General features: G+C 38.1%; 3 protein-coding genes and 1 long non-coding RNA gene across 4 annotated transcripts; 1 reads left to right on the forward strand and 3 right to left on the reverse strand.

The window, feature by feature from the left end:
* Window positions 1-10,978: 10,978 nt before the first annotated feature.
* Window positions 10,979-13,588, reverse strand: LOC145233695 (uncharacterized). Its single transcript, XM_080098467.1, has 4 exons — window positions 13,443-13,588; window positions 13,239-13,372; window positions 12,936-13,100; window positions 10,979-11,859 (listed from the first exon to the last, which is right to left on the reverse strand). The coding sequence occupies exons 1-4, from the start codon at window positions 13,553-13,555 to the stop codon at window positions 11,699-11,701; spliced, it is 573 nt and encodes a 190-aa protein (XP_079954593.1). The 5' UTR covers window positions 13,556-13,588; the 3' UTR covers window positions 10,979-11,698.
* A 1,567-nt stretch (window positions 13,589-15,155) lies between these two features.
* On the reverse strand, window positions 15,156-18,334 carry LOC145233854 (uncharacterized). The gene is made up of 4 exons (XM_080098632.1): window positions 18,176-18,334; window positions 17,789-17,925; window positions 17,532-17,702; window positions 15,156-16,092 (listed from the first exon to the last, which is right to left on the reverse strand). The coding sequence occupies exons 1-4, from the start codon at window positions 18,286-18,288 to the stop codon at window positions 15,872-15,874; spliced, it is 642 nt and encodes a 213-aa protein (XP_079954758.1). The 5' UTR covers window positions 18,289-18,334; the 3' UTR covers window positions 15,156-15,871.
* Window positions 18,335-21,420: 3,086 nt separating this feature from the next.
* LOC145234163 (uncharacterized) lies at window positions 21,421-23,269 on the reverse strand. The gene is made up of 3 exons (XM_080098926.1): window positions 23,163-23,269; window positions 22,628-22,792; window positions 21,421-21,629 (listed from the first exon to the last, which is right to left on the reverse strand). The coding sequence occupies exons 2-3, from the start codon at window positions 22,788-22,790 to the stop codon at window positions 21,421-21,423; spliced, it is 372 nt and encodes a 123-aa protein (XP_079955052.1). The 5' UTR covers window positions 22,791-22,792; window positions 23,163-23,269.
* Window positions 23,270-25,470: 2,201 nt separating this feature from the next.
* LOC145233418 (uncharacterized) lies at window positions 25,471-26,522 on the forward strand. The gene is made up of 2 exons (XR_013861090.1): window positions 25,471-25,808; window positions 26,056-26,522. It is a non-coding gene; the product is annotated as an uncharacterized LOC145233418 (long non-coding RNA).
* Window positions 26,523-27,046: the final 524 nt, after the last annotated feature.

The raw sequence follows: 27,046 nt of genomic DNA on the forward strand, positions 1-27,046 counted from the left end.
TGACGTTAAGTATCTATTGACAACACTGACTGCAAAACACTAAACAGTGAGACGACGTAGATTTTACTGGCGAGGCGTAAAATGTGGGGGTGACTTTGATGCAACCGTCGTAATAACGTATAAACACATATAAAACAAACACTCAATGCACACGTGTAAGTTTGAAATATGGTGACGCGATTTCTCAAAACTGCTAATATAATCAAGGACAGATTACGTCCGACTGCGCTGCAGCAACTGTCGCTGATTCTGGTCACGGTCCCTGCCTCTGCTTCCTGTTTTAGCCCAACCTCTTATTGTTGCTCTAGCTTGGTTTTATCTCTGCTAGTGCAGGGGTTATATTAGCTGTTTTTTATTTGTAATACAAAGATTTGTACAATTTACAAACTACCATTAGTGATTTTATAACACAGTCAAAGCACAGATACCAGATAAAGCAATAAAAAAAGATTTCAAGAAGTTATGGTCAACGTTTGTTGTGCACCAGTACCAGTAAAAAAGGCAGAAGATGCACATATCACAATTTAGCATATCATCGCAACCTTTCAAATGTATTTACTGAATTTATCGCAGTGTCTAAATTAAAATTTTCTAAACTGCTAGTGTCATCTACTACAGCCGCATTAAAACGTTTAATTATCAGTTTGATTCATTATATTACTTACCAAGCCTCCTGTGTCGCGGGCTGAATTCACTTGTTTATCGATCCACTGGTTTAAATAATATTTCAAAAAATAACAGGAGTTAATTAATATATTTTTTAAATAAAATACAAAGTACGTGTGTTATGTGATTACAGAATTATGCACAAGCTACTACCTTCCAAGAAAACACGTTGTAGCGTTTAACCACGCGCGAAACCGCGTTGGTAAAAGACTACAAACACTCTGCGTGCCCACGCAAACACAAACTGAACTATAGTTGAGTATTGTGACTCAATGTTGTTGTCAAATACATCGGTCTCACGTAGCCACCGTGGAGACGATTCCTACGTACTAATGCACGAGGAAATCGACAAATATTGTTCGAATCACTATTTAGTGGTAAACAACAGCTGGTAAATATACATTTCAGTTCGGTCTTTGACGAAAAGTTAAAATCGCATTGGCTACACCATCTGAGATTTTGGGAATTTTATATTGGTACCCTAGAACGCAATCTGAAGTGTATTCATATGGATGGTGTTTAGATAAACAGACCCTTTTTCCAAATTTTGCAATCAAGTTATCTTCCATCCTTATCAGTACAGCGCTGTTAGCTCTCATTACAAATAAGACCGGGGTGTTCAGCTTGGTGCTGATAGTATAATGCAAAATTTGTTGGATCTAATTGATTTAAAACTTCCAGTGAAAATGGTGCAAACAAATGAGGTGGAGAGACAAAATACAAATGTTAACGTGATCTTCAAATCCGTGAATTAGTGGTATAATGATCCTGCGAAAAAAACATTATTACACTCTTACTTCTGACGTTAAGTATCTATTGACAACACTGACTGCAAAACACTAAACAGTGAGACGACGTAGATTTTACTGGCGAGGCGTAAAATGTGGGGGTGACTTTGATGCAACCGTCGTAATAACGTATAAACACATATAAAACAAACACTCAATGCACACGTGTAAGTTTGAAATATGGTGACGCGATTTCTCAAAACTGCTAATATAATCAAGGACAGATTACGTCCGACTGCGCTGCAGCAACTGTCGCTGATTCTGGTCACGGTCCCTGCCTCTGCTTCCTGTTTTAGCCCAACCTCTTATTGTTGCTCTAGCTTGGTTTTATCTCTGCTAGTGCAGGGGTTATATTAGCTGTTTTTTATTTGTAATACAAAGATTTGTACAATTTACAAACTACCATTAGTGATTTTATAACACAGTCAAAGCACAGATACCAGATAAAGCAATAAAAAAAGATTTCAAGAAGTTATGGTCAACGTTTGTTGTGCACCAGTACCAGTAAAAAAGGCAGAAGATGCACATATCACAATTTAGCATATCATCGCAACCTTTCAAATGTATTTACTGTGATAAAAAGTACTGTTTTGTACATTTCAAATGCATGAGGAAAGCAGTAGGCTGCAGTCATCATCAACCAAAATCATTAGAGTGTTTCTGGCTGTTCCTTCAGTCAAAATTTGACCCCAAACAAAAAATCAACCATGAAGTATTGCAAAAAGTCAATGACCACTGTTTAGTGTTTTGCAGTCAGTGTTGTCAATACATACTTAATGTCAGAAGTAAGAGTGTAATAATGTTTTTTTCGCAGGATCATTATACCACTAATTCACGGATTTGAAGATCACGTTAACATTTGTATTTTGTCTCTCCACCTCATTTGTTTGCACCATTTTTACTGGAAGTTTTAAATCAATTAGATCCAACAAATTTTGCATTATACTATCAGCACCAAGCTGAACACCCCGGTCTTATTTGTAATGAGAGCTAACAGCGCTGTACTGATAAGGATGGAAGATAACTTGATTGCAAAATTTGGAAAAAGGGTCTGTTTATCTAAACACCATCCATATGAATACACTTCAGATTGCGTTCTAGGGTACCAATATTGTAGAATTCAAGCCTCATTCTAATTCTACCTTACAGTCTCATGACTGGCAGAATAAGATAGCCGGTTTCAGATGCACTTTATTTTCAGTGATTTAAAACGGATTTTTGACCACCTTATTTAAATAGAATCAAAACGTCACAATTACAAACAGTCCAAACAATTTACCTTATATAACATAAAATTATCCACCTCAGCAAAGTTTAATACAACACCACAGACTTAGATACTGCTGAAACAATGACTGGGCTACACGTGCAGAGACAAGAAACCGAGAAAGCAGGACGCACATAAAGTTGGCAGTTATGTCGTCACAATGAACGTATAGGTCACGGGTTACAACGGCGGGAAAAGTTTTTGCTATAGGGGAGCGTTACTGTCCGTTACATACCGGCCCCTAAATAACGAACGTGGAGACAAAGTTATTTACACACAACAACAGGAGGACAGAAACGAAACACAACAAAGTACGCTGCCTCAAGTAAGCACAGCTTGCGAATATCGCGCGTATATACAGCTCTCGCGGTGCGAACGCGAACACTTCTGACAGCTCCTTCGCTATCAGGGCACACCACCACCACAATGCCCCCCGGTCAGGCAGCTGGGGGGGTCCATCCCGCACGCGACCAAACCACGTCACCGGCCCCAAAGCTCCTCGTTGGTCGCACCCGCAAAACTGGCAGGTAGTCGCGAAGTTACCTCTTCCAAACGTATCTGCCAGCCACCCAACCGTACGCAGCGTTCCCCGGTAGTCGTCAGCAGTGGCGAGCTTGTCCGGGGTAAGGAAACGGTCCAGTTCTGGAACAATCATTCTCCTTATCTTAACAACTGTTACCGCAGCGCCTTCCAGATGCGGCAATGCGACAAGCCTTACATGGGCCTCACCAGATTTTCCAAACATCAATGAATAGAGAATACACCTGACTGAATCAACAAAGCATAGATAACACACCGCACCGAACCCGGTCTTGCAAGCACTGCAAAAACAGAGCAGCTGTGTTGAAACGAAGACTACGTTGGGAGGTTTGTAACAACGCAGTGTCAAAAGATTCCAATGCTCGATCGCACTTTCGGAAAGTGGGTTGTCCCAATCCAGTTGCTGGTTGCACAGACTATGCATTAGCTGTTTTATAGAAAGCAGAAATGGCTGGATAAATCCAAGCGGGTCGGAGACCTTACTAATCATCGAAAACACTACGACAAGTCCTTTGGTACGGTAAGACCCTTGTAGCAACTTGTCGTTTAATAATGTTCCATCGTAGGAAGCGGAACAATCGAAAAGAATTCGAAATTTGCCACCCGTCGCGTGGTGTGGTATATTCCGTGTTTGTTTTGTACATTTCAAACTACCTGAAAGGATTCCTGGAGCAAATCCCTGTCTCAAGTAATCCTGTATCTTTTCCCAGTACTTTCCAAGCGGTTCGCTATACTTGTGGAAGCGACGCTTTAAGTGTGACAGGCGTCGTTTTGCCAAGCTACTGTCATAGGACAGAACCGGGACGGGCAATTTCCAAGGCAAAATCTGGCAATATCCGTTCACTCTAGTGACACTGTTTTCTGTATTTGAAAAAACTTGTTTGTGTTTAAGTGAAAGTCCAAGGTCACTTGAACCTCTATCTTGAAAGTCAATACTGTATAACTGATCCAACTGATCAGGTAGTTTTGTGTTAGCGTGTATGTAATTTACACTCGTGTGTCTGATGTCATGTTTTCTTTCGGGGCCGAACAAACACCAGCCCAAACCAGTGCGAATAGCAACAGGGTCGCCACGAGAGCCACGTACAGCCTCGTGTTGCTCGTGAGCCTCGTAAACATCGGCTGCTATGAGCAAGTCCACATCTGGACAGTTTATTACAGAGAATTTGAGATTTCGAATATGCGGATACCGCTTAATATCATCAACAGTAGGAATGCTGCCTTGTAGGTTGGGTAACTTGGGGACGACCCTTAAACTTTTCAACATAAAACAAGCGCCATCGTTCAGGCCTTGTACGGACAGCGAAACTTTGCGACTGCGCAATGTTTGTGTTCCGTTTACGGTAGTAATTGCCAAGTTGTCTTCCACACCGCTAAGCCCTAGTTTCTTGGCCAATGCTGCAGAGCACAATGACGTGTCTGATCCGTCGTCAAGAAAGGCATGCGTGAAATGGGGTTTACAATTCCTATCCAAAACAGTAACTGGCACGACCTTAAGTCGCACAGAATGAGTCTGCAGTGTCGCAGCGGATATTCCTGGCAAACCGGCCCCGTCAACTTCCGTTGGATCACTAGAAGATTGTACAGATAAGCGCGAAGAGTGCGCCCAATGCAATAGCGTGTGATGCCTTTTCCCGCAGGAGTCTACACGGCATACATATTTGGACAAACATTTGTCCGCACAATGCTCGGGACGAAAACAATTGAAGCACAGTTTGTGACGACGCACTAGCTCAAAACGTTCTTTTACTGGTCGGCTCCTAAAGGCCTCACATTTCCACGAAAAATGTGACGACCCGCATTCGGGGCATGTAGGCGTCCGTCCTGGTGAGTCGTAATTCACAAAAGACTCTTCATCTGACACTACCGAGTATGTAGTTGTGACTCGATCTGGGAACTTGCCTTTGTTGGTAACTTGTCCTTGCGACTTGCATTCCTCGTCGGAAATAAACCTCATCAATGGCGATAGAGTGTCCTCTACCAACAATTCCAAAAGATCCAACAACGCTTGAAAGGTCACTGGTTGATTTCGCAAACGAAGTTCCGAGGATTTAGTGATGAATCGTCTGATTGCAGTATGCGGCAAGCGCTGTACAACAGCCTCAACATTTTGAGGCAGATCAAGCGTGTATTTACAATCCCACTGACTAAACAGCTTGTAACTTTCTGCAGCTTGTGCACGAAATTGTCGCAAGCCCCTGAAGTCGCTATCCTTCAATTGCGGGCGTTGTGTCAATCGGTCCATGTGTGCTCTCACAACAAGGTCTAATCTTCCATGTCTCCTGTGGAGTATATCCAATGCCTCCCTGTATCCTAATTCGGGAGGCATGCTTTTGCATTCCAAAATGTTGGTCAGAGCATCTCCAGTGCAAAATTCACAGAGATATCCCAGCTTCTCGGCATCAGACAAATACGCCTTATTTATCTGACGATCGAAGTCGTTCATAAACTTGTGATAGTCAAGAGGATCGCCGTCGTATTTCATTAAAGGCTGTTTCGGTAAATTGAAACCTTGTTTTATAGTTTCTGCAATTACATACCAATTCTCGGTAGTCGCTGGTGGACCGCGAGGGTGAGGTTTTATTGTTGCATCTTGATGATCCTTTTCAAATGTGCCGGCCCCAGTGGCTTCTGCGCGGGTGGCAACCACTGGACCTTCTGCCTTAGTTTGGAGGACTCGAGAAGGCTCGACAGGAACCTGTGACTTGGCTGGTGCAAGTGGTTTGTCTGTCGGGTTCACATTCGTCTTCTGTTTATCGTCCCCATGCGAAAGCTCACACGAGTCAAACTCGCATACAGTTTTAGCAGCGAATTCCGCCAATTCCATTTCTTGTCGGGCTTTATCAAGCTCGAGTTCCATTTCCAATTCCAAGTTTTGTTTTCTGGCTTTCAGTTCCATGTCCAACACTTTAGACCTAATGGCGCACCGACGTTTTAGTTGTTCCAGCCTTAACGTTGCAGCTTCGGCCTTATGACGAGCACGCAAACTGGCAGTACTTTTGACACTTAGCACAGAACCTTTAACGGACGGTTCACCGCCGTTAGTTTGTTCATGCCTGACATGATCAATCAAGTCAAATAGCTCTTGTGATGTGCTGGGGATATGTTCTTCCTCGCTTGACATCTTACTCAAGACATTTGAGAAACCAAAGAAGCCGTTTTAAATGATGTAGAATTCAAGCCTCATGCTAATTCTACCTTACAGTCTCATGACTGGCAGAATAAGATAGCCGGTTTCAGATGCACTTTATTTTCAGTGATTTAAAACGGATTTTTGACCACCTTATTTAAATAGAATCAAAACGTCACAATTACAAACAGTCCAAACAATTTACCTTATATAACATAAAATTATCCACCTCAGCAAAGTTTAATACAACACCACAGACTTAGATACTGCTGAAACAATGACTGGGCTACACGTGCAGAGACAAGAAACCGAGAAAGCAGGACGCACATAAAGTTGGCAGTTATGTCGTCACAATGAACGTATAGGTCACGGGTTACAACGGCCGGAAAAGTTTTTGCTATAGGGGAGCGTTACTGTCCGTTACAAGTATAAAATTCCCAAAATCTCGGATGGTGTAGCCTTTTTCGTCAAAGACCGAACTGAAATGTATACTTTTCGTCAAAGACCGAACTGAAATGTATATTTACCAGCTGTTGTTTACACTAAATAAGTGATTCGAACAATATTTGTCGATTTCCTCGTGCATTAGTACGTAGGAATCGTCTCCACGGCGGCTATGTGAGACCGATGTATTTGACAACAACATTGAGTCACAATACTTAATCAGTTTGTGTTTGCGTGGGCACGCAGAGTGTTTGTAGTCTTTTACCAACGCGGTTTCACGCGTGGTTAAACGCTACAACGTGTTTTATTGGAAGGTAGTAGCTTGTGCATAATTCTGTAATCACATAACACACGTACTTTGTATTTTATTTAAAAAAAATATTAATTAACTCCTGTTATTTTTTGAAATATTATTTAAACCAGTGGATCGATAAACAAGTGAATTCAGCCCGCGACACAGGAGGCTTGGTAAGTAATATAATGAATCAAACTGATAATTAAACGTTTTAATGCGGCTGTAGTAGATGACACTAGCAGTTTAGAAAATTTTAATTTAGACACTGCGATAAATTCAGTTTCTAATTTTAACAGAAAATTTTAAAACAAAATCTAAAAATGTTTTCACTCTTGCTCTATTTACATGCAGACTTTTTTACAGTCTTGTAAGCTCCAATAAGAATGGAAAAGTTTTGGCTATCTTTGGTCGTAATGGTTATTGTTCCCGAAACTTTTGCCATTCGCTGTCATGTTGGATTTCAAATTGAATCCAGTCATTACTCTAAGTCGGATTGGGGTTATGAGGAATGTTCATTCGGCCAGGTAAATTTATTTAACTTTACTTAAAAAACTTTTATTAATATTATTCACTTAGCCTAAAATTAAGAAATCCGAGTTTAAAAGTTTTGGTTTTCAAATCACTAAACTTCCAAGTATTTAGTGCGTAAATAACACAAGGCCTCTTTCAATTTCACGTAGTTAACTATCCATTTACACTAAAAATAAAAATCAACTATTTAAATACCAATTAAAAACCTCCTACATTTTGTGTCAATGACTTGATGTTTTTAAAGGTATGCGGACGTATAGAGGGAACAGCATCATTTCTTATCAAGATTTTTTTTACGATCAGTGTGGATGCAAGGTTTAAAGGGGCGCAGTGTGAGACGATTAGTAACTGCAATTTACCCTGTCAAACCGTAGCGCACAATTTTGTGCAAAAGTACGACAGCGAAATTCGAAGCCAGGGAGTTACTTTCGAATCTGTCAAGTAAGTTCGAATGTCGCCCAATCTATCAAGTTTAGTTTAGAAAATTGTTTTTTCACAAAACAGAGTGATTTAGTAATGTACCGAAGTTCTGTTGACCTAGACCAGGGGCGTGCGACATACGGCCCGCGGGACACAGTCCGGTCCGCCAAGCTTTCTAGTGTGGCCCCCCACCAACACACTGATTTAGATAAACAATGCAATTCTTCTGAGAATTTAGCAAAATTTTTCACTAGTTTTTGGTAAATCTTAAATCTAAGTTGCTCTACAATACGTAACAAATATAAGCTATATCAGCGTTTTCCAGCCGGTGGATCGTACAGCAGTTACTGCAAGTAGCCTTCCCTTTGTCTCATAAACAATTATTTTATTGCGAATACCAGTGTTGCGCTGAAACTCTGTATGTTGTAAAATGTAGAACATATATTTATTGATGCTTTTGGAAGAATTTCGAATTTATTGTGCACATGAAAAAACGTTATGTGGCTCTCGCTTGAGGTCCGAAATTGGTTATACGGCCCACCGACGAAAATTGTTGCACACCCCTGACCTAGACCAGGGTGATGCAAACCTTGACACGCGTGCGGCCCGCCAACACTTGCTGCATAGAATTGTTGCATGGGTTGAAGTAGCCACAGCCGAAAATACTATACGCTCATAATTAATTTGCCGGTCAATATGGGTTTATTGCTGTAAAGCAATAAGAGCGTTTACGCTGTTTGTAACGACACAAACGGATTGAATATTTTCCTTTTGTTTCAAACATCGGCAGTTGCTGGACCTTTAAAAAGTTGCAACTGAGTGCTAGCAGATGTACCTTGTGGTTGCAGTACTCAAGTCTCAAAACATAAAGTCGATAAGAACAACAAATTTATTCAAATACAAAAGAGTTTGTCATTAGCGGCTCGCCAAGTATTTTCCAATCCGTATTGTGCCCCTTCACATTCTCTTAGCTGTGGACCACCCTGACCTAAACATTTCATCCGAATATGTCGTTTGGACGATATTTCAGCTTCGCTCAATCTTTTTTTGAAACCGAACTTTTTATTGGTTTATCTGCATTTATCAACTGTTGCAAGGTTTATTAAAACAATTAAAACCAGCACATAAAATCTGACTGGTAAACCACATTTGTTCTTCACAAGGTGCCAACCATGACTACCGCACATCAACCCTGCCACGTCGAGTATTGAGGCTTACAACACGAAACACTCGGGGTGCCATAGGACATGTGTAACGTAATAATTGTATACATAGGCGCCGAGTAGGCGTTGGCGAGGTGGCGCCGCCACCTTTGGTTTTTAAAGCACGGTGGCGGCCACCGTGGATGTTTTGCTGGTTAAGTTGTGGCTGTATCGTACGAAATATCGTCAAATCGAAGAAAATTGGAAACAATTTTGCTTTTTCGCCAACAAACATGCTGGCGAAACAGTCACAAAACTGCCACCTGTTTTGGTTAGTGGTACTCATATTTTATATCCGCCACCTTGCATTTTTGTAAAATCGCCTATGATTGTATAACAATACCACGTTAGCGCAGGAACTTGGCCGAATGACCTGACGCGCCTGACCCACATACAGTCATAAAAGAGCCTGATCGGGATTCGTCCCCAGGAGTGTCCTGGGTTCGAACCCTGTAAACAATACCACGTCGTTGCAAAACACTAGCTGTTTTGTTTAGCTTGTCATCAACAAAAGCTTGATTTCAACTGTCATAAAGTCCAGTTCAAAACACACAATGAAAGAAGGATCCATTTGAGGCGGGTTCGTTGCATTTCTAACTGTAATGGAATTTGTTGCCTGCGAGTAACTTCAACAACCACTACAACCAGCAGCACGACGAAACTAAACTTGCATAACCCAGTAAAAAGTATCACAAACCAGTCATTCCCCACTGGAAGTGGAGGAAATGATGGAGGCGGAAGAAGTTCAACGCATCGAGTGACTGTTTGGACGTTATTTTGTTTGTTGGGGATAACTTTCGGTTTTAATGAATTTATTTAACTCCAAAGTTCCAGAGACAAAGTGTGCTTAAATTTTATTGCTGATTTGATCCCCCTAAATACATTATTTATCTGTAAATATTATTTATCTGAATTTTTTAAACAATTGATTTTTTACATGCGAAAAATAATATATTTAATTTTTTAGCAAATAGTGACGTGATAAACCAGTTTACGATTGTCAACATGAAAATACAACAACACATTTTTGTTTAACTTAATAACCTAAATCCAAGCCGAGAAACCAGTCAAGGGAAGTGAGAGAACAGCTTTTGATGGAAATTTGATTCAGTATAAAGTTGTGAAGGAAACCTGTGTCGTCATGGGGATACGAATGTTGTATAAAGCCAGATCCACACAGGATTTTTCGCCGGCTTAGCTAACGCCACGGGCTGCCCCGCTGGTGCAGGGAAGTACACTTAAACAAGGAATGGAACTTGGCCGAAAGGTCCGGCGGGCCCGACCCATAGACACCCACAGAGTTTAAAAAAATCTTGATCGGGATTCGCCCCCGTCAGCATCCTGGGTTTGAACCATGTAAAAAAAGTTCAAGTTGTGGCCAATCCATGTCGCAAAAACGCGAAAAGAAGAAGGTTGTTTTTTAACTGTTGTTCTCTTTTAAAAAAGTAGTAAAATGTTTTCTTTCTACCTTTTTTGTTTCAATTTATTCCACCTAGTAAGTGAGGTCCCGAAAATCAAACGTTTATACTTTGAAACTGCGCTGTCGTTTTTAATCAAATTTACCCAGCAAGCGCCCGCGCACAACAAAACGGGAACGTGGTTTCGGCGTCACCCTGTTGACAGAATCTCACGCGTCGCAGCTATAAAACAACAACAACATTACGCTTTTGTGCAAACCTGTGTATACATCTACATAAAGTCAAGTGGGTGAAAATTAAAAGCAGCACCTATCAACAATTAGAAACACAGTAGCAAACAAATGTAATATATAAAACTACACATACAACTGCTCCAGAAACATTAAAATTAACTGCTTGGCAATATTCACAGGCAAAGGGGAGTATTCTATAATGTGCAATAACGCATTCAAGGTATCATTTTACTAAACTATTTCAAGAATTAAGTACCAAAATTTAGTAGTAAACCACACTGACCAGGTTAACGCCCCTCATAACAAAACAAATTCAAACGTTAACAGAATTTGGAAAAAAGGGCCTGTCAGTGTAAATACAGGGTTTACAGCGTATGCACGCTTACCATCTGTATGAATATACTTCACAATGCGTTCTTGGGTACTAAGAAAGTTACCAAATACACAGATTGTGCCAATGAAACAAATGACCGTACACAATTCAGCCTACGACACTGGAGGCTTTACCCTCAACATGCAATAAATTATAATAAACCTTATATTTTGCAAATGGTGACAAAAAAAACAAACCAACTTACGATTGTCAACATGAAAGCACAAAAGTCTCAAAACCTAGATTGTCAATTTACCCATTCTCGGGTATCAATAAAATGCGATACATATAAAGCATGTTAGTCTTAAAATGTTAAAACCCTAAGTAGAGTAAGCAATCCAAATTTCTTGCCATTTACGCTTGATTTTGGCGTTGGTTCATAGCATAATTTTCACTCAGCATTTGATTTTCCAGCCCAGTTCTTCGCAAAGTGAATTCCACCCGAAAACAGCCCACCAGCTATTTGCAAGTAGAAATTGGCACCAAGATTTCCTCCTTGTAAATCAGCAACTGAAAATCCAGTCATGGCAGCGGCAGCAACACTAGAAGCACCTATACGCAACAAGATATAAATAACGCAATTTAATCGGAATCCAATTTCCTGGATGGCAGTTGTGAAAAACTAAAAAACCAAAAAATGTGAAGTATAGCAATTTAATAAGATGTATGTAATTTTAAAACTGGTATCAGATGGCACCCTCTTTTATATTTTGTCATCACAGTGAAGTGTCTCGAGTCCATTAAAAGCGTTTTGCCGGTAGGCTTGCCACCGAGGCTTAGTTGGTAGAGCAGTAGCCCAGAGGCTTCTGTCGTGGGTTTGAATCTGTCGTGGGTAAGAACCCTTGTCACGTAGAAACGCTTATAAGACGGACAAATTCGGTAGGACGCTTTTTGTAGGGCAGGCGTAATGTGATTAACAGTTTGAAGTTTGACTTTGTCATACTTGAAAATAGTTTGCAAGTTTTAATACACACAAGAACTTATGATTTAGTGTACACAGTAACTTGTTCGCGAAAATGTTTCTGTGTAACTAGTCACGAAGTCATAAGGCCTGGCGAACTAAGATTCAGAAATAAATGTGTCGCGATCCCTGATCTGCATTAACGCTTCTTAGCCAATCCCAGTTAGGAATTTATGTTCATCTTCACTGATAACTTTTCAATCTGGCTATCCGCTACTTCAAAGCCCACTTGGGCTGCATGTGAGGCAGGCAACAGTGCCTTTTTTCGACTTTCAACGAGCTTATCGATGAGCCTATCTATAGCTCAGTTTGTAAAGCGGGAGTCTCAAAAAGGCTCGTCTCGTGTGTTTGAATCCCATCCGAGGGAAGATTTTCTTTCTTGACATAGGCCTTGTCATGCGCGACCGGCTGATTCAGTGTAACTCACCAGGCCGGACGTGCTATGATTTGACCCATGAGGTATCAGTGCAAACCGCCACATAAAAATATAACCGCGCTTTATATGCTATATGGAAAAGGTTTTATGGAAGTTATAGCGAGACAAAACAGAGATTTCATTTATATCTAATGTGCCAATGCTTTATGATTCCTTTTACTTGGTTTATGCATGTTGTGTTTTGTTTTACAGTTTATGCGTTATTAAGTGAGATGTGCGTTATCATGTTACCCGCAGAGTAGTTGGTCTTTATTAACTTGTCTAGGTTCTTGCTCATGCACTTGCATAGTCCTTCACACTTCTTTGCGCAACCACACAACAGCTGTATTGAGTAAAGCAAGGTAAGAAATGAAGACAACGTAGACAACAGGGCGAATCCGAAAATTCCAACCATACCTACAACAATATTTGAAACACATAAAACATCGTTTTTAGTTTCACATAATGGTTGAGTCGATACACACACGCTTTTATGACAATGCATATCTATAGATATATGAAATTTGCCTTCTGGAGAAACTGCTTTGGACTGACCTTCCCGATTTGAGAAATCTAATGTGCGGTTGATGATGCTTTCGAAGAAACCGATCTGAGCATTAACCAACCCGCGTCTTGTGACCGTCTCTTGTTCGTCGTGTACACCTTCCAAAAAATCCACAGCATCTTCCCTTTAAATGAATTTTCTTCACCTAACAAGGTAACAACCAACATCACTGAACAATTGTAACAAAAATATACCTTGATATCTTTCCAACGATTATATCTGGCATTACAAGTGCCATAATGCACAGGGCAAGTTGAGCTGAAGACAACACCACCAAAAGAACTTTTTTCCATGTGTCCTTTGGCATTGTTTTCTAAATCTTTATCTTTTATCTCAGAGTCGTAAGATCTACACAACCGTAAGAAAACATAAACATCTCATTAGCCCAACACTTACAGTCAGCCACTTATAACAAGTTACACATGTTGTTGGTAATCACATTTATCACGTTTTTTTAACTTTTGTATCTTTAGACACGGAAAACGCGACACGCGTCAGTACTTGTGTTTTTGGATTGAGTGCGCGCGTTATACGAATTTTTGTCTCGTAATGAACGGACGTAAAACAAGACGTACTTAAAACATCATGATATTTTGTTCTACACGTTTGCTTTTTGTTGGTGCTTTGTTTTACAGCAGTTACAATAACAAAAATAGTTAAAAACCATTGGCTAGAGCTAGAATAGGATACAAATAATGTGTTTCTTCTTTTTGTCTGGTTTAAAGTAAAAGTACATCATGCTTCAGGTAAACACAAAAACGACAAGAAGCAAGCGAGGAATTCCCAATGCCGCAGTTAAAGTAAAATCCTTTGCAGTTCAGTTGCCTTAAAAGATTTGCCACAGGTTCCAACAAGATTTTCTAGATGTGGGTGCGTTTTGACAAACTCTGGATCAGTGCCGGATTAACCATTAGGCAAAGTAGGCACGTGCCTACAGGCCAGTCAAAAACCCAGGCCACTTTTCTTTGTGACAATGATTTGGCAACACTGATAATTCTAACTTTTTAGTTGGCAACCCTGATTTTCGGGCCACTTATAAAATGTGCCTACAGGCCAGCAGACCCTTAATCCATCACTGCTCTGGATATATATCTTTGTAAAGATACAATAACTTGTAAGCAAAAAACTGCAAATTACTCTAAGCACCCTGTTTTTTGGTTTTGCTAAATATACCAGAACTACAAATATAAACGTTTGCTTCTCACTGGACACTGTTTCTCCCACCTATAACCAGCTGTGGGATTCAGCCGGTTCTATAGAACCGTTTCACGAAATTTTACGAGATCAGCGAACCGGTTAGCATTACTGGTTACTGTCAATGGAGTTTTTGTAACAGGACCGACTGAAAAATATGACTTTTGCAATATAACTGACTGACAAAAAAATTGAATCCCACCACTGCCTATAACCCCATTCCACACAGCACCCTAACTAACACAATGATCTCCAACTCTCAGTTAAACTTTTTTCGGTTGCGACTCACAATAGCTCGATTCGGCTTCATGTTATCCCGACCGTAACCCAAAACCAAAGCCAATAGACCAGTGAATTGAAGTGAGAAACGAGTTTTTTTTGAAATTTCGAATCAGTATAAAGTTGTGAATGAAACTGGTGTTGTGATAGGGATGCGACAGTGCGACATCACATACAATAGACATTTGGAATGACGGTTAAAGCGTTCTAGTGTTATACCACCTGTCACGAGACATTTATTGTTCGGTATATGCAAACAAGACACCATCAATTCTATTAGTTTACGTAGATTTAGATTAAAGCAAAAAATCATCCTTAAAAGCAACATTGATCAAAATTAGAAACACATTACAAAAGCGTTTGCGAAAAAAAGAAACGCACATAAACCGCGTCCAAAACGTTCAAACAAGCTTTCACGCATTATTCACTGGAGAAGAGAAGTTTTCCTTACAGTGCAAAATGCATTAAAAAGCATAAGTTCATTGATGTGCAAATGTGATAACATGCGTTATTTAAGACCACCCTTTGTTTAACTAGAGAGTTTCGGTTGAAATCAGAAACAAGTGGTAATCCAACAGAAGCAATAAAGATTTATTATAAAAACACCAACATCCTTTTTATGCTCCATTGTCAATATGAATCAGGGCACTACACATTCATTGTAAATCTCCATGATTATATCCTCTATGTGTTTTCTGTACCTCCTAAATGTGTTTCCACAGCCAAAAATGCGTTTTTACTTTCTCTAGGCTGTGTTTTTTGGGGTTAAAGTGACAATTGCTTTTGACAAACTTCACACAATAGCCCAATGCTGTGCTTGTTTATTGATAAACGAGTTTTCTCTCGTTTAATTTAGCGCTAATAATGTCGTTAATGCTTCTACCTTAACAATTATCCAATAAAATCACTACCCTTGTTGTGCCTGTTGTGTTACTGAAATTGAAAAGACGTGCTGTTTTAAATGTACAAACCTAATTTTAGTTGCTTTTAAACTGCATGTTTAAAACAACGCAGAGATGAATCGGAAATTGCACAGATGAAAGACTGGTGAAACCAAAATTATAATGTACCAGCGAAAACATAAAAGAAACAGTTACTTAAGGTGCGCTACAACCAAACAGTCCCGAATATTTTTTTATTGTATAGGTAGCTACACTCGATTTTGAGCAATAGTCCTTTGGCCGTTTCCAGAAGCTGCCCCACCGTGATCGTTTCCAGCGTCCGGCTTTCCTATCCAAGCTTTGACGAGGTGAATGCCGCCCGAAAACAGGCCGCCACATATTTGAAGATAAAAATTGGCACCCAGATTTCCTCCCTCCAAATCAGTAACTGAAAATCCTGTCATGGCGGCCACCGCAATACTAGAAACGCCTTTGAAACAATATAACATTGCCATCCACAACCGGCTTTAGCCAAATAAAGCTTGGGGAATTTTTTTTACACATTATCTATGAAGTGTTATCACTGCCTCACTTTGTCAAACGTTTGGGTATTAAAAGAACCTAAAAAAAACACGAAACTAAAATTTTAGAAACCAATTGAATCCAAGTAATGATTACACTGGGCAACAAAAAAATATTTTTCCACTGGTGTCTGTAATGTTTTAACTGATTTTGACTAATTCTAGTGCCCTGATTTCAAAAATGCAATCGGTTTATCTGTATGACGTCTAGTTTTCCTGTTATGGTACACCCTTGTTTGAAAAACAATCCATATGTATATACTATAGTGAAACTGGTTTTGAGTATTTTATTTGGAATTAACGTTATTGCAAGAACAAAATTTCGAATTTAATTTTAAATGTAACAGATGGACACTCCTAACAAACAAAATTTAACACAAAAAACAAAAATAAAAGTTTCAAATTTGTAAGTTATCAGGTATAGGCCTACACATGTACTTTGGTAACTTTCGGAACTGAGTGGCAGCAATATCGTCCCGTTTAATTGACCAACAGCAGTTAGCCAGGACCACATTATTCTCTCTTCCCTGACACGTTTCGTTTTACTGATATCCTGTTGGAACCTTTCAGCTTAATTCTCATCATTTATATCCCCTATGTTTTAAGGAAAGTGTAGCTTTATACTCATTTTTGTGCCCAATTTTTCAGACCGCTTAATAACTTAGTTATGTACTCTTTCTAATAATTTCAGTCCCTTTCTACTGTTTTTGTCCATTAATGCAATATTCCAATCAACATTAGGTAAGTGGAGCCCATTGCTTGTCCTAAACCCCTAAAGCCACATCGAGGTGTGCAAGATATGCACATTTGATACAGATATTTTTTTCTTTTTAGTTATGTTGTATGGATATTCACCAGTAATGTAGCATAAAACATCTTGTTATTTCATGCAACACCTTATAGATGGCCTAACCACTATTAATTCTAGTTTTACCACCTTGCTTTACTAGTCTGAAAATCACTCCATAAAACACATATAGTTTAAAGTTACTGTTAGCCTGTACCAATCATTTTTAGACAGAGCATAAGCATAGAACGCATATTCATGCCATGAAACTGACTGCACTGTAGGAAATTGATGTGTATAATGAAACAAAACTTTAACAAACACATAAAAGCGTGATTTCAAAGTCATTGAATCAATATGGTCATAAATTTTGAATTTGTAAATTATTTAAAAAGTTGACCTGACTGAAGAAAACCGTAATGATTTTTGAAATCAGCACCCCAAAATTAGTCAATACCAGTTTTAACATTAAAGACACCAAAAATTGTGTTGGCCAGTGTTATAGATCTCAAAATACATTTACAACCCATTTCTTAGTAAAGTGTTACTTTTAATAGTTACCAGTAGAGTAGTTAGTCTTTGCAAGTTTGATGAGTTTCTCGCTCATGCACTTGCATAACTTTCCACATTGTTCTTGGCAGCCACAGTCACACATAAGCTGTATTGAGTAAACCAAGGTAACGAATGAGGACAGTAAAGCCAATAAGGAGAAGCTGAAAACTCCCACCAAACCTGAAACAGCATGATGAAACTCAATGCCAAGTTTATTGTTGTTTTCAGTGAATAAAATAGAATATAATCCAGGATGGAAACAATACCTTCTCGATTCGTATCTTTGAAGGTGTTGTTGATGAAACTGTCAAAGAAGCCAATTGCAGTTTGAACTAAGACAGCGTTGTCCTGATTTTCTTCTTTTTCTTCATGTAGACTCTCCATAAACTCTTCAGCATCTTGCCTGCAAAACGTTTTTTCTATTATTATCTCCTATTTCGGCCACGTCCAAGTTAAACACAAAAACTTTAACATCCACAATAACCTTTTAATTGGAAAATCTAGATTTTTATGCCATACGTCAGAAAGCAATCATTAGCACTTTTGCCAGTTGTATACACATTAATCAAATGCGCTTTTTACACAGATCCTAGTCAATTTAATTTTATAGTTGCATTACATTTCTCTTAAGTCTACAATCAAACAATAATTACTTTGAGATTTCCCCCACGATTAAATCCGGCAGCGCTAGGGCCAAAATGCAGATAAAAAGTTGGATTGCAGCCAAAACAAAGAGAAGAATTTGTTTTTGTTTTTTACTTGCCATTCTTACCAAACACGTCAAAAATGCCCAAAGTATCAAAGTTATGCCGTCTCTGTGGCAATCTGCATGAGTAAACACGACACAATTTGTTGAAGACAATAGTTATATCGATAAGTATTTTATCAACTCCCCCAACAAGTTTAGTTACTCTAGTCTAACAATCTACATTTTTGTTAGCGGCAAACTGTTCAGGCACTAAAAAATGCTCAAAAACATATTAACATTTTTATTGAGATTGGCAAGAATTAAACTGCTTTGCTGATAAATAAAGATCATGTCCACGAATTTTGGATGTCTGGTAACCTTAAGTTAGATTAACGTACAAAATATTCACATTACACGCGCATTCTTTTTGTCAAACTGAAAGTCATTGCAGCAGCATATAAGAACAAATCTCCATATTCTCTCGTATAACGTTATATAAGTTGTTTTTCAACAGCATATATCTTTACCTAGTTACACAATCAAAGTTTTTTAATCTGTTTCTTCATAGGCCTGCTGTATTTTCAACTAAACGTGTCTCGATCGATGTCCTACACAGTACAAAAAAGTCGGGACAGTTTGTAAATCCTAGAGTTTAAACTAAGACAGTCAAGGTAATACAAAACATTCGATGCTAATGTTATGGGAAACCGTTACTGCTTAACGAGGCTACGACGCTGTGAGGCCAAGTTTTTTTTTTATTACGGTTAAATCAACATCCATTACTTTTAAATATTTGTATTTGACAACACAAAAAGTCGTTTTAAACTGACAACAATGTTGGAGTTTTTTTCGAGCCAATGACGTACGATAAACATTTATTTGTTTTGTAAACGAACAATTGGCAAATTTGTTTGTGGCTGCTTTCAAATGACTTAATAGGTTTTGTTACTTGTCCGACCTACAGCAAGGGTTGTGGTACCCCACATGTTATAAAGCTCAGGCAAAGTAAACTAATAATGTGGTACGGTCTTATCAGAACAAAGTGAAAGTAGTGGTAAGAAGTTTATTGCGTAAATCTTTTCTCCTTGTTTTCAGAACAATAAGCTAGCCTCAAAACGTTGAAAAAAGTGGCTGTTTATTTGAAATTTGATTATTATTAATCACTGTCATCTGAATGTTACAACATTTTATAGGATAACCTTGCAAATAGGTTTTATAAAACAAAATAATTTCCTGAAAAATTGGGGTGATTATGGTTATTTTTTTTTGTGACGTCATAAGCATGTGGTAGCTCACTACTGAGCGTTGTCTGGCTTATAATGCCTTGAACTAGCTCTAAAGTTCGGGGATGAAATGGGCGAAAGAATAATATTTGTCTGATTTTTTGATATTTTTAAACTGCATGGCGTAGTAATGTTCAAAACGCTTTCCTAAATTCCCGCAAAAATACAATTAAAATACTAACAATGCATGTCCATGGGTCGCGAGAAACCACAAAACAAAATTTTGGGAAGTAACTAGTCCGTATATAAAATTATTTTCGTGTCAGATTCGCTCACGCAGGAAAAATGCTTGCTCGAGACATCGGTGGGGTTCGAACCCACGACAGCACCCTTTCCCCTCTGCCAGTTAATCTGTACAGGCTGTAGGCACTGACAGTAGGTTAACGTCGTGACTCTATTGCTGGCGATTGTTAAAAGTTCTGATATATATATGACAACATTCAGAAACGTTTGGATCGTTGGAGTAAACCACAGTTGTTGTCCTACAAGTTTTTTTGTCTTCATAGACTTATCTGTCAATGGTGAGTCGAAATGCACCGACATTTAGAACATCTTGTTGGAACCTATGGCAAATCTGGCAAACCAACGGTTAAGAAATGTACTATTTAAACGCAGCATTCGGGAATTTAACTATCTCATGAGCCTGCACTTGGAAATGTGTAGAATAATTAGATCATAAGAAATATTTCGCGGCCCTACAAAAATCAAAGAATGCTACAGGAAAAATGCAAAACCATTGTTTCTTATAGTACACTAGTGCAGTCACGATTCTTTTTAATGTAACAACTTTCAAACTTAGTGGTTTTCGAACTTTTTCATTGTTTTTTTCAAAACGGTCACTTTGTCATTATAGCCTGAAGGTGTATTTTAGCAATACGAAAGTTGATTTACAGAATTTTAGCTGATTAGGTATGCAAAATTACACATAACAACGATCCAAAGACGGTTTGTGACATCACAGACAAGACAGAAAACATTATGATAGTGCGCAAACAATTGCATTCTTGATAGTTGTTATGCAATAAAGGCTATCTATTGTATAGTAATGGAGGCAGTGGATCTCTAATTGTACTTTGATTTAAACCTATTCAGTGACACAAATTGACGCAAAATAAGACTCTAGAGGCACGTCAACCTTTTCGCGGACCCCGCAAAATTGCTTCACGGACCCCTAAAGGTCCGCGGACCCCAGTTTGGGAACCGCTGCTCTAGACAGTGGCGACTCGTGATGTGCAGAATCGGCTGCGTTGGTTTCGAACCGAATCTCGAAGACACTATTTGCTTTTGTTACAGCTGTGTTGAAAGATTTGGTTTCGGCCTAATCGCCACAAATTATTCGGCTGAAACCGAATTTTCGTACAAACATCTGATTTAGGTGAATTACTTGGGCAAACCAAATATTCGCTACATCGCTAGTTCATGCAGATTGGTTTATAAGGTGTTTCTCTCGTGAACATGCTTACGAAAATAACAATTTGAGCCTTAACCAACCCGCGTCTTGTGACCGTCTCTTGTTAGTCGTGTACGCCTTCTAAAAAACCCACAGCATCTTCCCTTTACAAGAAATTGTCTTAACCTAACAACCAACAATAATGAATAATAGTAATAAAAAAGATTACCTTGATATCTTTCCAACGATTATATCTGGCATTACAAGTGCCATAATGCACAGAGCTAGTTGAGCTGAAGACAACACCACCAAAAAAACTTTTTTCCATGTGTCCTTTGACATTGTTTATTTTTTCTAAATCTTTATCTTTTATCATAAACTCGTTAGATCTACACAACCGCAAAAAGCCAAATATCTCATTAGCCCATACTCGACACATAAAATCAGCCACTATACACAATTACATATGTTTTTAAATGACATTAAAATCTTATAAAACCTTAAACCTTTTGTTATCTACAGTAAAAATCTAGCCAATTACGACTGATTTAGGCGCTGATTCATAGCATAATTTTCATCACCATTGTTCTCAGCATTTGGTTTTCCAGTCCAACCCTTTGCAAAGTGAATGCCACCCGAAAACAGCCCACCAGCTATTTGCAAGTAGAAATTGGCACCTAGATATCCTCCTTCCAAATCAGAAACTGAAAATCCAGTCATGGCGGCTACGGCAACACTAGAAGCACCTTCATAACAAAGTAAACTTAACGGTTTTCGGCAAACAAGTATTACTGTTTTTAATCAAGCTTAGTCATTAGCTTATTAAAAGCTTATTCTTATAATTAGGCATACACACAAACTTTGAGTGCGCTCATGTACAAAGTATCTAAATTTGCACTGTATGTGTTCTTACTGTTGGAATCAAGCCAAAAAACTGCTATTCCAACAAGCATTTTGAATTCATTTTTACACAAAACGGACCTATAGCCTCCACCATCTAGACCAGTGGTCGGCAACCGCCGGAGGAGTTCGTACCGGTCCGTATAATTTTTCAGGTTAAATGCTATAAAACATTTTGCCTATGTATCCCGGGGATGATAAACTAATTTAAGTGTTTTTATTGTTAAATATTTGTAGTTTTTTGAAGACCGGTCCGCGATAAAATTTCACTTTCAAAAACGGTCCGCAGTGCAAAACAGGTTGCCGACCCCTGATCTAGACCAGTGGTTCTCAACATTTCGTGGATGTGGCCCCCTAAAAGTAACTTTTTTTCGTGGTCCCCTTCAAGTAACCCTGTAGGACCTGTGGACCCCTTAAAAATCTGAATGACAATCTCATGTTGGAATTCGGTATTAATTTCGGCTTTAAACAGGTCGAATAGAGTAAACAAGAATCCGTAATCGTAAACAACTTCAATGTAGACGAATAGTATGTAAAACAGTCGATTAAATTAGGGAATAATGTTAAAAAGAAAATGGCTTCTAGCGGGTGTTTCTGGTGAATGTGGTCCCCTGTCATGGGCCTTGGTTGAGAACCACTGATCTAGACCAAAACAAACTTTTCTAAGGCCTATGCCATGTCGTATGGTAACACTTGAGATAGTAGCTTGAATTGATTTTATGCTTAACACCTGGTGTAACAGGCTATCACTTGTGTAACGATTAGACTTGCTTTCGATTTTCTGGACTTGTATATGTTTGGGAGAGAGGTCGTGTTATTAGTAACATAAGTGAGATCGAGTTACCAGTAGAATAGTTAGTCTTTGACAGCTTAACAAGCGTCTCGGTAACACACTGGCAGTCATTTGCACAACCCTCTCCACATCCGTACAGCAGAAGTATTGTATACAGGAACGTAAGCAATGAGGAAAAAGTCGTCAACAGAGAGAAAGCGAAAATTCCAACCATTCCTGAAACAAATAAACACGATCTTAAGCCAGTTTAAATCTTAAAAACTCAACAATTAGTTTGAAGATAAATTGTATGACTAAAGCTAATAAGCTGGAATATTTAGAAAATAGGTTAATTACGGCCTGAATGTTAAAAAAGCCGTAGGCCTAAAACAAAGGCTAAGGGGTTGGTATTTTGTATCCCTAAAAAAGTCATTTGTTTCAAGAAAAACAAAAATGCTGCACACTGCCAAAATTGGTCTCTTGTTTCAAAATCCAAATACAAAAACGAATTTTACTCAATGTTTTAAAGACTGCTGTAGCCTGGCCATTATTGGCAAGAGAACAGGCCTGTTAACCATGTTCCCAAAGAAAATTAATGAGTACTGACCTTCTCGATTCGAAACAATTAAGGTTTGGTTGATAATGCTTTCGAAGAAACCAATTTGAACTCTCACCCAAGCAGATTCCGTTACAGTTTTTTCATTCTTATTCTCAATTTAGGAAGTTTTCCGCGTCTTGCCTGGAAACAGATTTGTGTTAGAACCACAGCCGATCGCAAATGTTAAATACTATTCAATAAATATGATTACCTGGATATCTCCCCGACGATGATATTTGGCATTGCAAGCGTCAAAACGCACGAGGTAAGTTGTCCTGCAGCTAAAATCACTAAAACAGTTTGTTTACATTTTTCGCTTGGCAACGTTTTATTCCTTTTTCAGTTGAATTTTTGGATACTTACGAAGACTAAAAAAAAATCAAAAAATTATCACAACGTTTTATGAGGGGCACGTTTTGTAGTTTCACCATAGTCACCCGATCCGTCTGGAAGTGCCCGATTAAGATCGGCTGTGTTACGCAGAATAATGCGTTTCTTATCGGGCGGGATTAGAATCTTTAGAACCTGTGTTATAACCACTGATCTCTATAAACCCTGGATTGCGCTACTGGCCGTCACGGTTGAAGCAAATTGAAGCGTAATGGCGGCTGAAAAGGAAGCCCCAAAAATGCATTGCGGGCAATGGGGAGAGAGTGGAAAAATGACGATAATTTTTGTTTTAGGCATTTGTATAGCGATTTTTGCAGATATGATTTGTAGATTAATAGGACACATGTATTGGAGTGTGTAATAACCTATAAATATGCGTAGATTGACTGTGATGTGTATTAGCGTAGGTGTACTGGATTTACGTTATTAAGTTAGTGTTGAAATAAATCATTACTAAGTGGAAATAAATGTTTTATTATGCAATATAAGTGGTTTGCGTGCTTTTTTAAGTATTTTAGACATGAATCCAACAAGATGGCTACTTCCTTCACACAAGATGATGTAATTCTTTGTGTGACATTACCTTGTGCTAATCCAAACTGCTGTTTTTGACTGTTATCAAACTTCAGGAAATTCTGACCAACATGTGGAATAACATTTTAATTAAAATCACAAAAACTAAAATAACATTTCAACTATTTTAACACTATTTGACTTTTTTTTCTTGATTGAGTGCATTTGGTTTGGGTCTTTATTATCTTGCCATAGTGATATTATGAACTTTTGCAATTCCATTTTACATTTATGATAAATTTGTTTCCAAACATTTCAGACATAATAGGGTTTATATTTCTCCAATAAGCAACCTTTACTGTCTCTGGTAAAAATCCACTGGAATGTTTCAGTCTCCTCCCAAACCGTCAAGCTTTATGACACTGCAAGATTAAAATACAGCCTTTTTCGACAACAAATACACTACAGAGGGATTGGAATCAGATTAAATATTTTTTGTGTGTATACTGTTCTACTTCCACTGTGTATGTTTTGTAATCATTTCTGACACTGCCTGTAACATGATATGCTGCACATTTTAAACTTAAACAACTTTGAGGTTGTTGTTTTTTTATTTTGCGAATGCACCATCTGTTATGATGGTGATCATCTGACAAAAAATACAGGATATCTGTATGAACTTGGCTGGTGTATTTGTTGCCTTCAGTCCTGTTTGGCAAGAATTTAAGTGTTGGTGATAACTGGTGTGCAGGTGTGTTTTTGCAGAAAATTGCATTTTAAGTAGAATAAAAATAATATTTCGTGATTCTGACTGAAATAGTACATAAATAGGCAACTCATTTGGGTAGTTAAACTTGTCCACCCTAACTGCTATGATGTCTTAAATGCATTTATATGCACATGTATCTCTTTGATATATTAGAATTTTGTTAAGAGTTTGTAGTTTGAGAATTCACAACATTAGAAAAAAATTATTCAACACATGTTGGTTGCAAACCGAAAAGGGTAGATTAAATGAGCTAGTTGTGAGCTTACTAGATTTATGGTTTGTAACATAGAAGCAAAATAATGTTGAACCTACTACAAAAAAACTTTTAAACTGCCATATTTTAGCTCCAAGACTTTGTTGACAATCAAAAACAGCAGTTTGGATCAGCACAAGGTGATGCTAAATAAAGTATCACATCATCTTGTGTGAAGAAAATAGCCATTCTTGTAAAAAAAAACATTTATTACCACTTAATACAGATTTATTTCAACATTAACTGAATAATGTATTCCCAGTACACATACACTAATACACATCACAGTCAATCTACACATATTTATTGGTTATTGCACACTGCAATACATGCGTCCTATTAATCTACAAATCATATCTGCAAAAATCGCCACAAAATTGCTTAAAACAAAATTTATCGACATTTTTCCACTCTCTCCCCATTGCCCGCAATGCATTTTTGGGGCTTCCTTTTCAGCCGCCATTACGCTTCAATTTGCTTCAAAAATCACCCAACCGTTCGCATATTTCCAAAATGTTTCCGAATTCGAACAACAGGGTTTTTTAAGCCAATCACAAGAGCGGAATTTTGCGGGTTGTCGTTACGTCACGTCTAGGTTGCAAAGTGGTTACTTTAACGTCAGTATTTTCGACAATACAAAGTTTTATGTCAGTTTAGATTTGAAAATACGTTTTGCAGGTCAGAAGAAGATAAAGACTGATGCATTTGGGATTTTTGAACTGAACTGAAGGTAATGTTCATCAGGTTATGAATAGCAGTAAATAAAGCAGTCATTTATGATTGGTAAATTATACACTTATAATTTTTGTTAAGTCTGATATAGCTTTTGTTCCATATTTTTTCTTTCATGAAGTGTAGCATGTCTTTGGTGCAGTATATGCTTTGTGACAGTAAATTGTACACTTCTACTTTTTTATTAAGTCTGCAGTAACTTTTTTGCCGAATTTTTTTGTTTCAAATTATATGTTTTTGTTTAGGGTAACAACATATCCCATTCAATCCACCAACACCAAAATTGTGCTATGTACATGATGAGCACTATACAGCCAGTTTGGATGGCATAATCAAAGCGTATTATGCATCATTGTTTCTATTGCAAGCACCTGTGATCACTGAAATTGTATTACATTATACATGCTATACCTTTGTATCAACAACTGTTCCTAACTTACAGAGATAAATGGTTGTTATTTGTACACAATGTAGTTCTAATTTAAGTACACACTTGTTTAGCAACTATATATCATATTGTTGTGCATAATGTGTACATCAACATTTGTATTTTCAAGTGCAAGAACATTTCATACAACACCATTTTCATAGTCAGTACCATTCAGTTTTTAATGTTGTTCTGTGCCACCAATGTATATGTTGCTTTTATTGTGAATGCTGGTAATTTTGTCAGAAGTTTTTAATAAAACCGAAGTGATACTGAATGGCAAAATGAAGTAGTGTGTTAAGTTGAGTTTATTTTGAGTTGTTCTTTGAAACAAATGCAGGAATAAAAAACGGCTATTACAGTTTCAAGTAAATTATAGGAGAAATTACCTGTGCAAGCAATGTTATTGTGCTTCTTATAACATAGAATTAACAAAGGTCTTTCCCAATAAATGAGAATAGCCATCACCTAAAATGCCATGCAGCAGTGTCAGAAATTTATTTTCCCTCATCTTTTGCTCACATATCTTATCTTTTCTTGTCTACACCAGTTTTGTTTTTTTAAATTCATTTACAACCCCATGTATGAAACAGAACACCTTTTTACTTACAATACCCTAAATTAGGGTTGGCAAACCTGTCTATTGACAGTACTCTAATTAACCAGTCATATTTTCCATGCCTTGTCAAGTATAAGAAATAAGTTTATACTACATCATGGTATTGCAAACTGAATAAGTTAGTTTGAATTAACTAGTTAAAAAAAATTGTCTTGACCTTGCTATAGGGGCTATTTATTTTCCTTCATGG

The sequence above is a fragment of the Phallusia mammillata genome, chromosome 6, assembly GCF_965637545.1.
Source record: "Phallusia mammillata chromosome 6, kaPhaMamm4.hap1.1, whole genome shotgun sequence".
NCBI lineage: Eukaryota > Metazoa > Chordata > Ascidiacea > Phlebobranchia > Ascidiidae > Phallusia > Phallusia mammillata.

What these genes read in the sequence shown, in the direction of transcription:
- LOC145233695 (XM_080098467.1), bottom strand. Translation starts at nt 13,555, where the DNA reads ATGCCAAAGGACACATGGAAAAAAGTTCTTTTGGTGGTGTTGTCTTCA. An exon ending in ATCGTTGGAAAGATATCAAG is followed by an intron (nt 13,373 to 13,442) that starts GTATATTTTTGT and finishes ATTCATTTAAAG; the next exon opens with GGAAGATGCTGTGGATTTTT. An exon ending in AGATTTCTCAAATCGGGAAG is followed by an intron (nt 13,101 to 13,238) that starts GTCAGTCCAAAG and finishes ATATTGTTGTAG; the next exon opens with GTATGGTTGGAATTTTCGGA.
- LOC145233854 (XM_080098632.1), bottom strand. Translation starts at nt 18,288, where the DNA reads ATGGCAAGTAAAAAACAAAAACAAATTCTTCTCTTTGTTTTGGCTGCA. An exon ending in CAAAGATACGAATCGAGAAG is followed by an intron (nt 17,703 to 17,788) that starts GTATTGTTTCCA and finishes ATGCTGTTTCAG; the next exon opens with GTTTGGTGGGAGTTTTCAGC. An exon ending in AAAGACTAACTACTCTACTG is followed by an intron (nt 16,093 to 17,531) that starts GTAACTATTAAA and finishes ATTGTTTCAAAG; the next exon opens with GCGTTTCTAGTATTGCGGTG.
- LOC145234163 (XM_080098926.1), bottom strand. Translation starts at nt 22,790, where the DNA reads ATGGTTGGAATTTTCGCTTTCTCTCTGTTGACGACTTTTTCCTCATTG. An exon ending in AAAGACTAACTATTCTACTG is followed by an intron (nt 21,630 to 22,627) that starts GTAACTCGATCT and finishes TTTGTTATGAAG; the next exon opens with GTGCTTCTAGTGTTGCCGTA.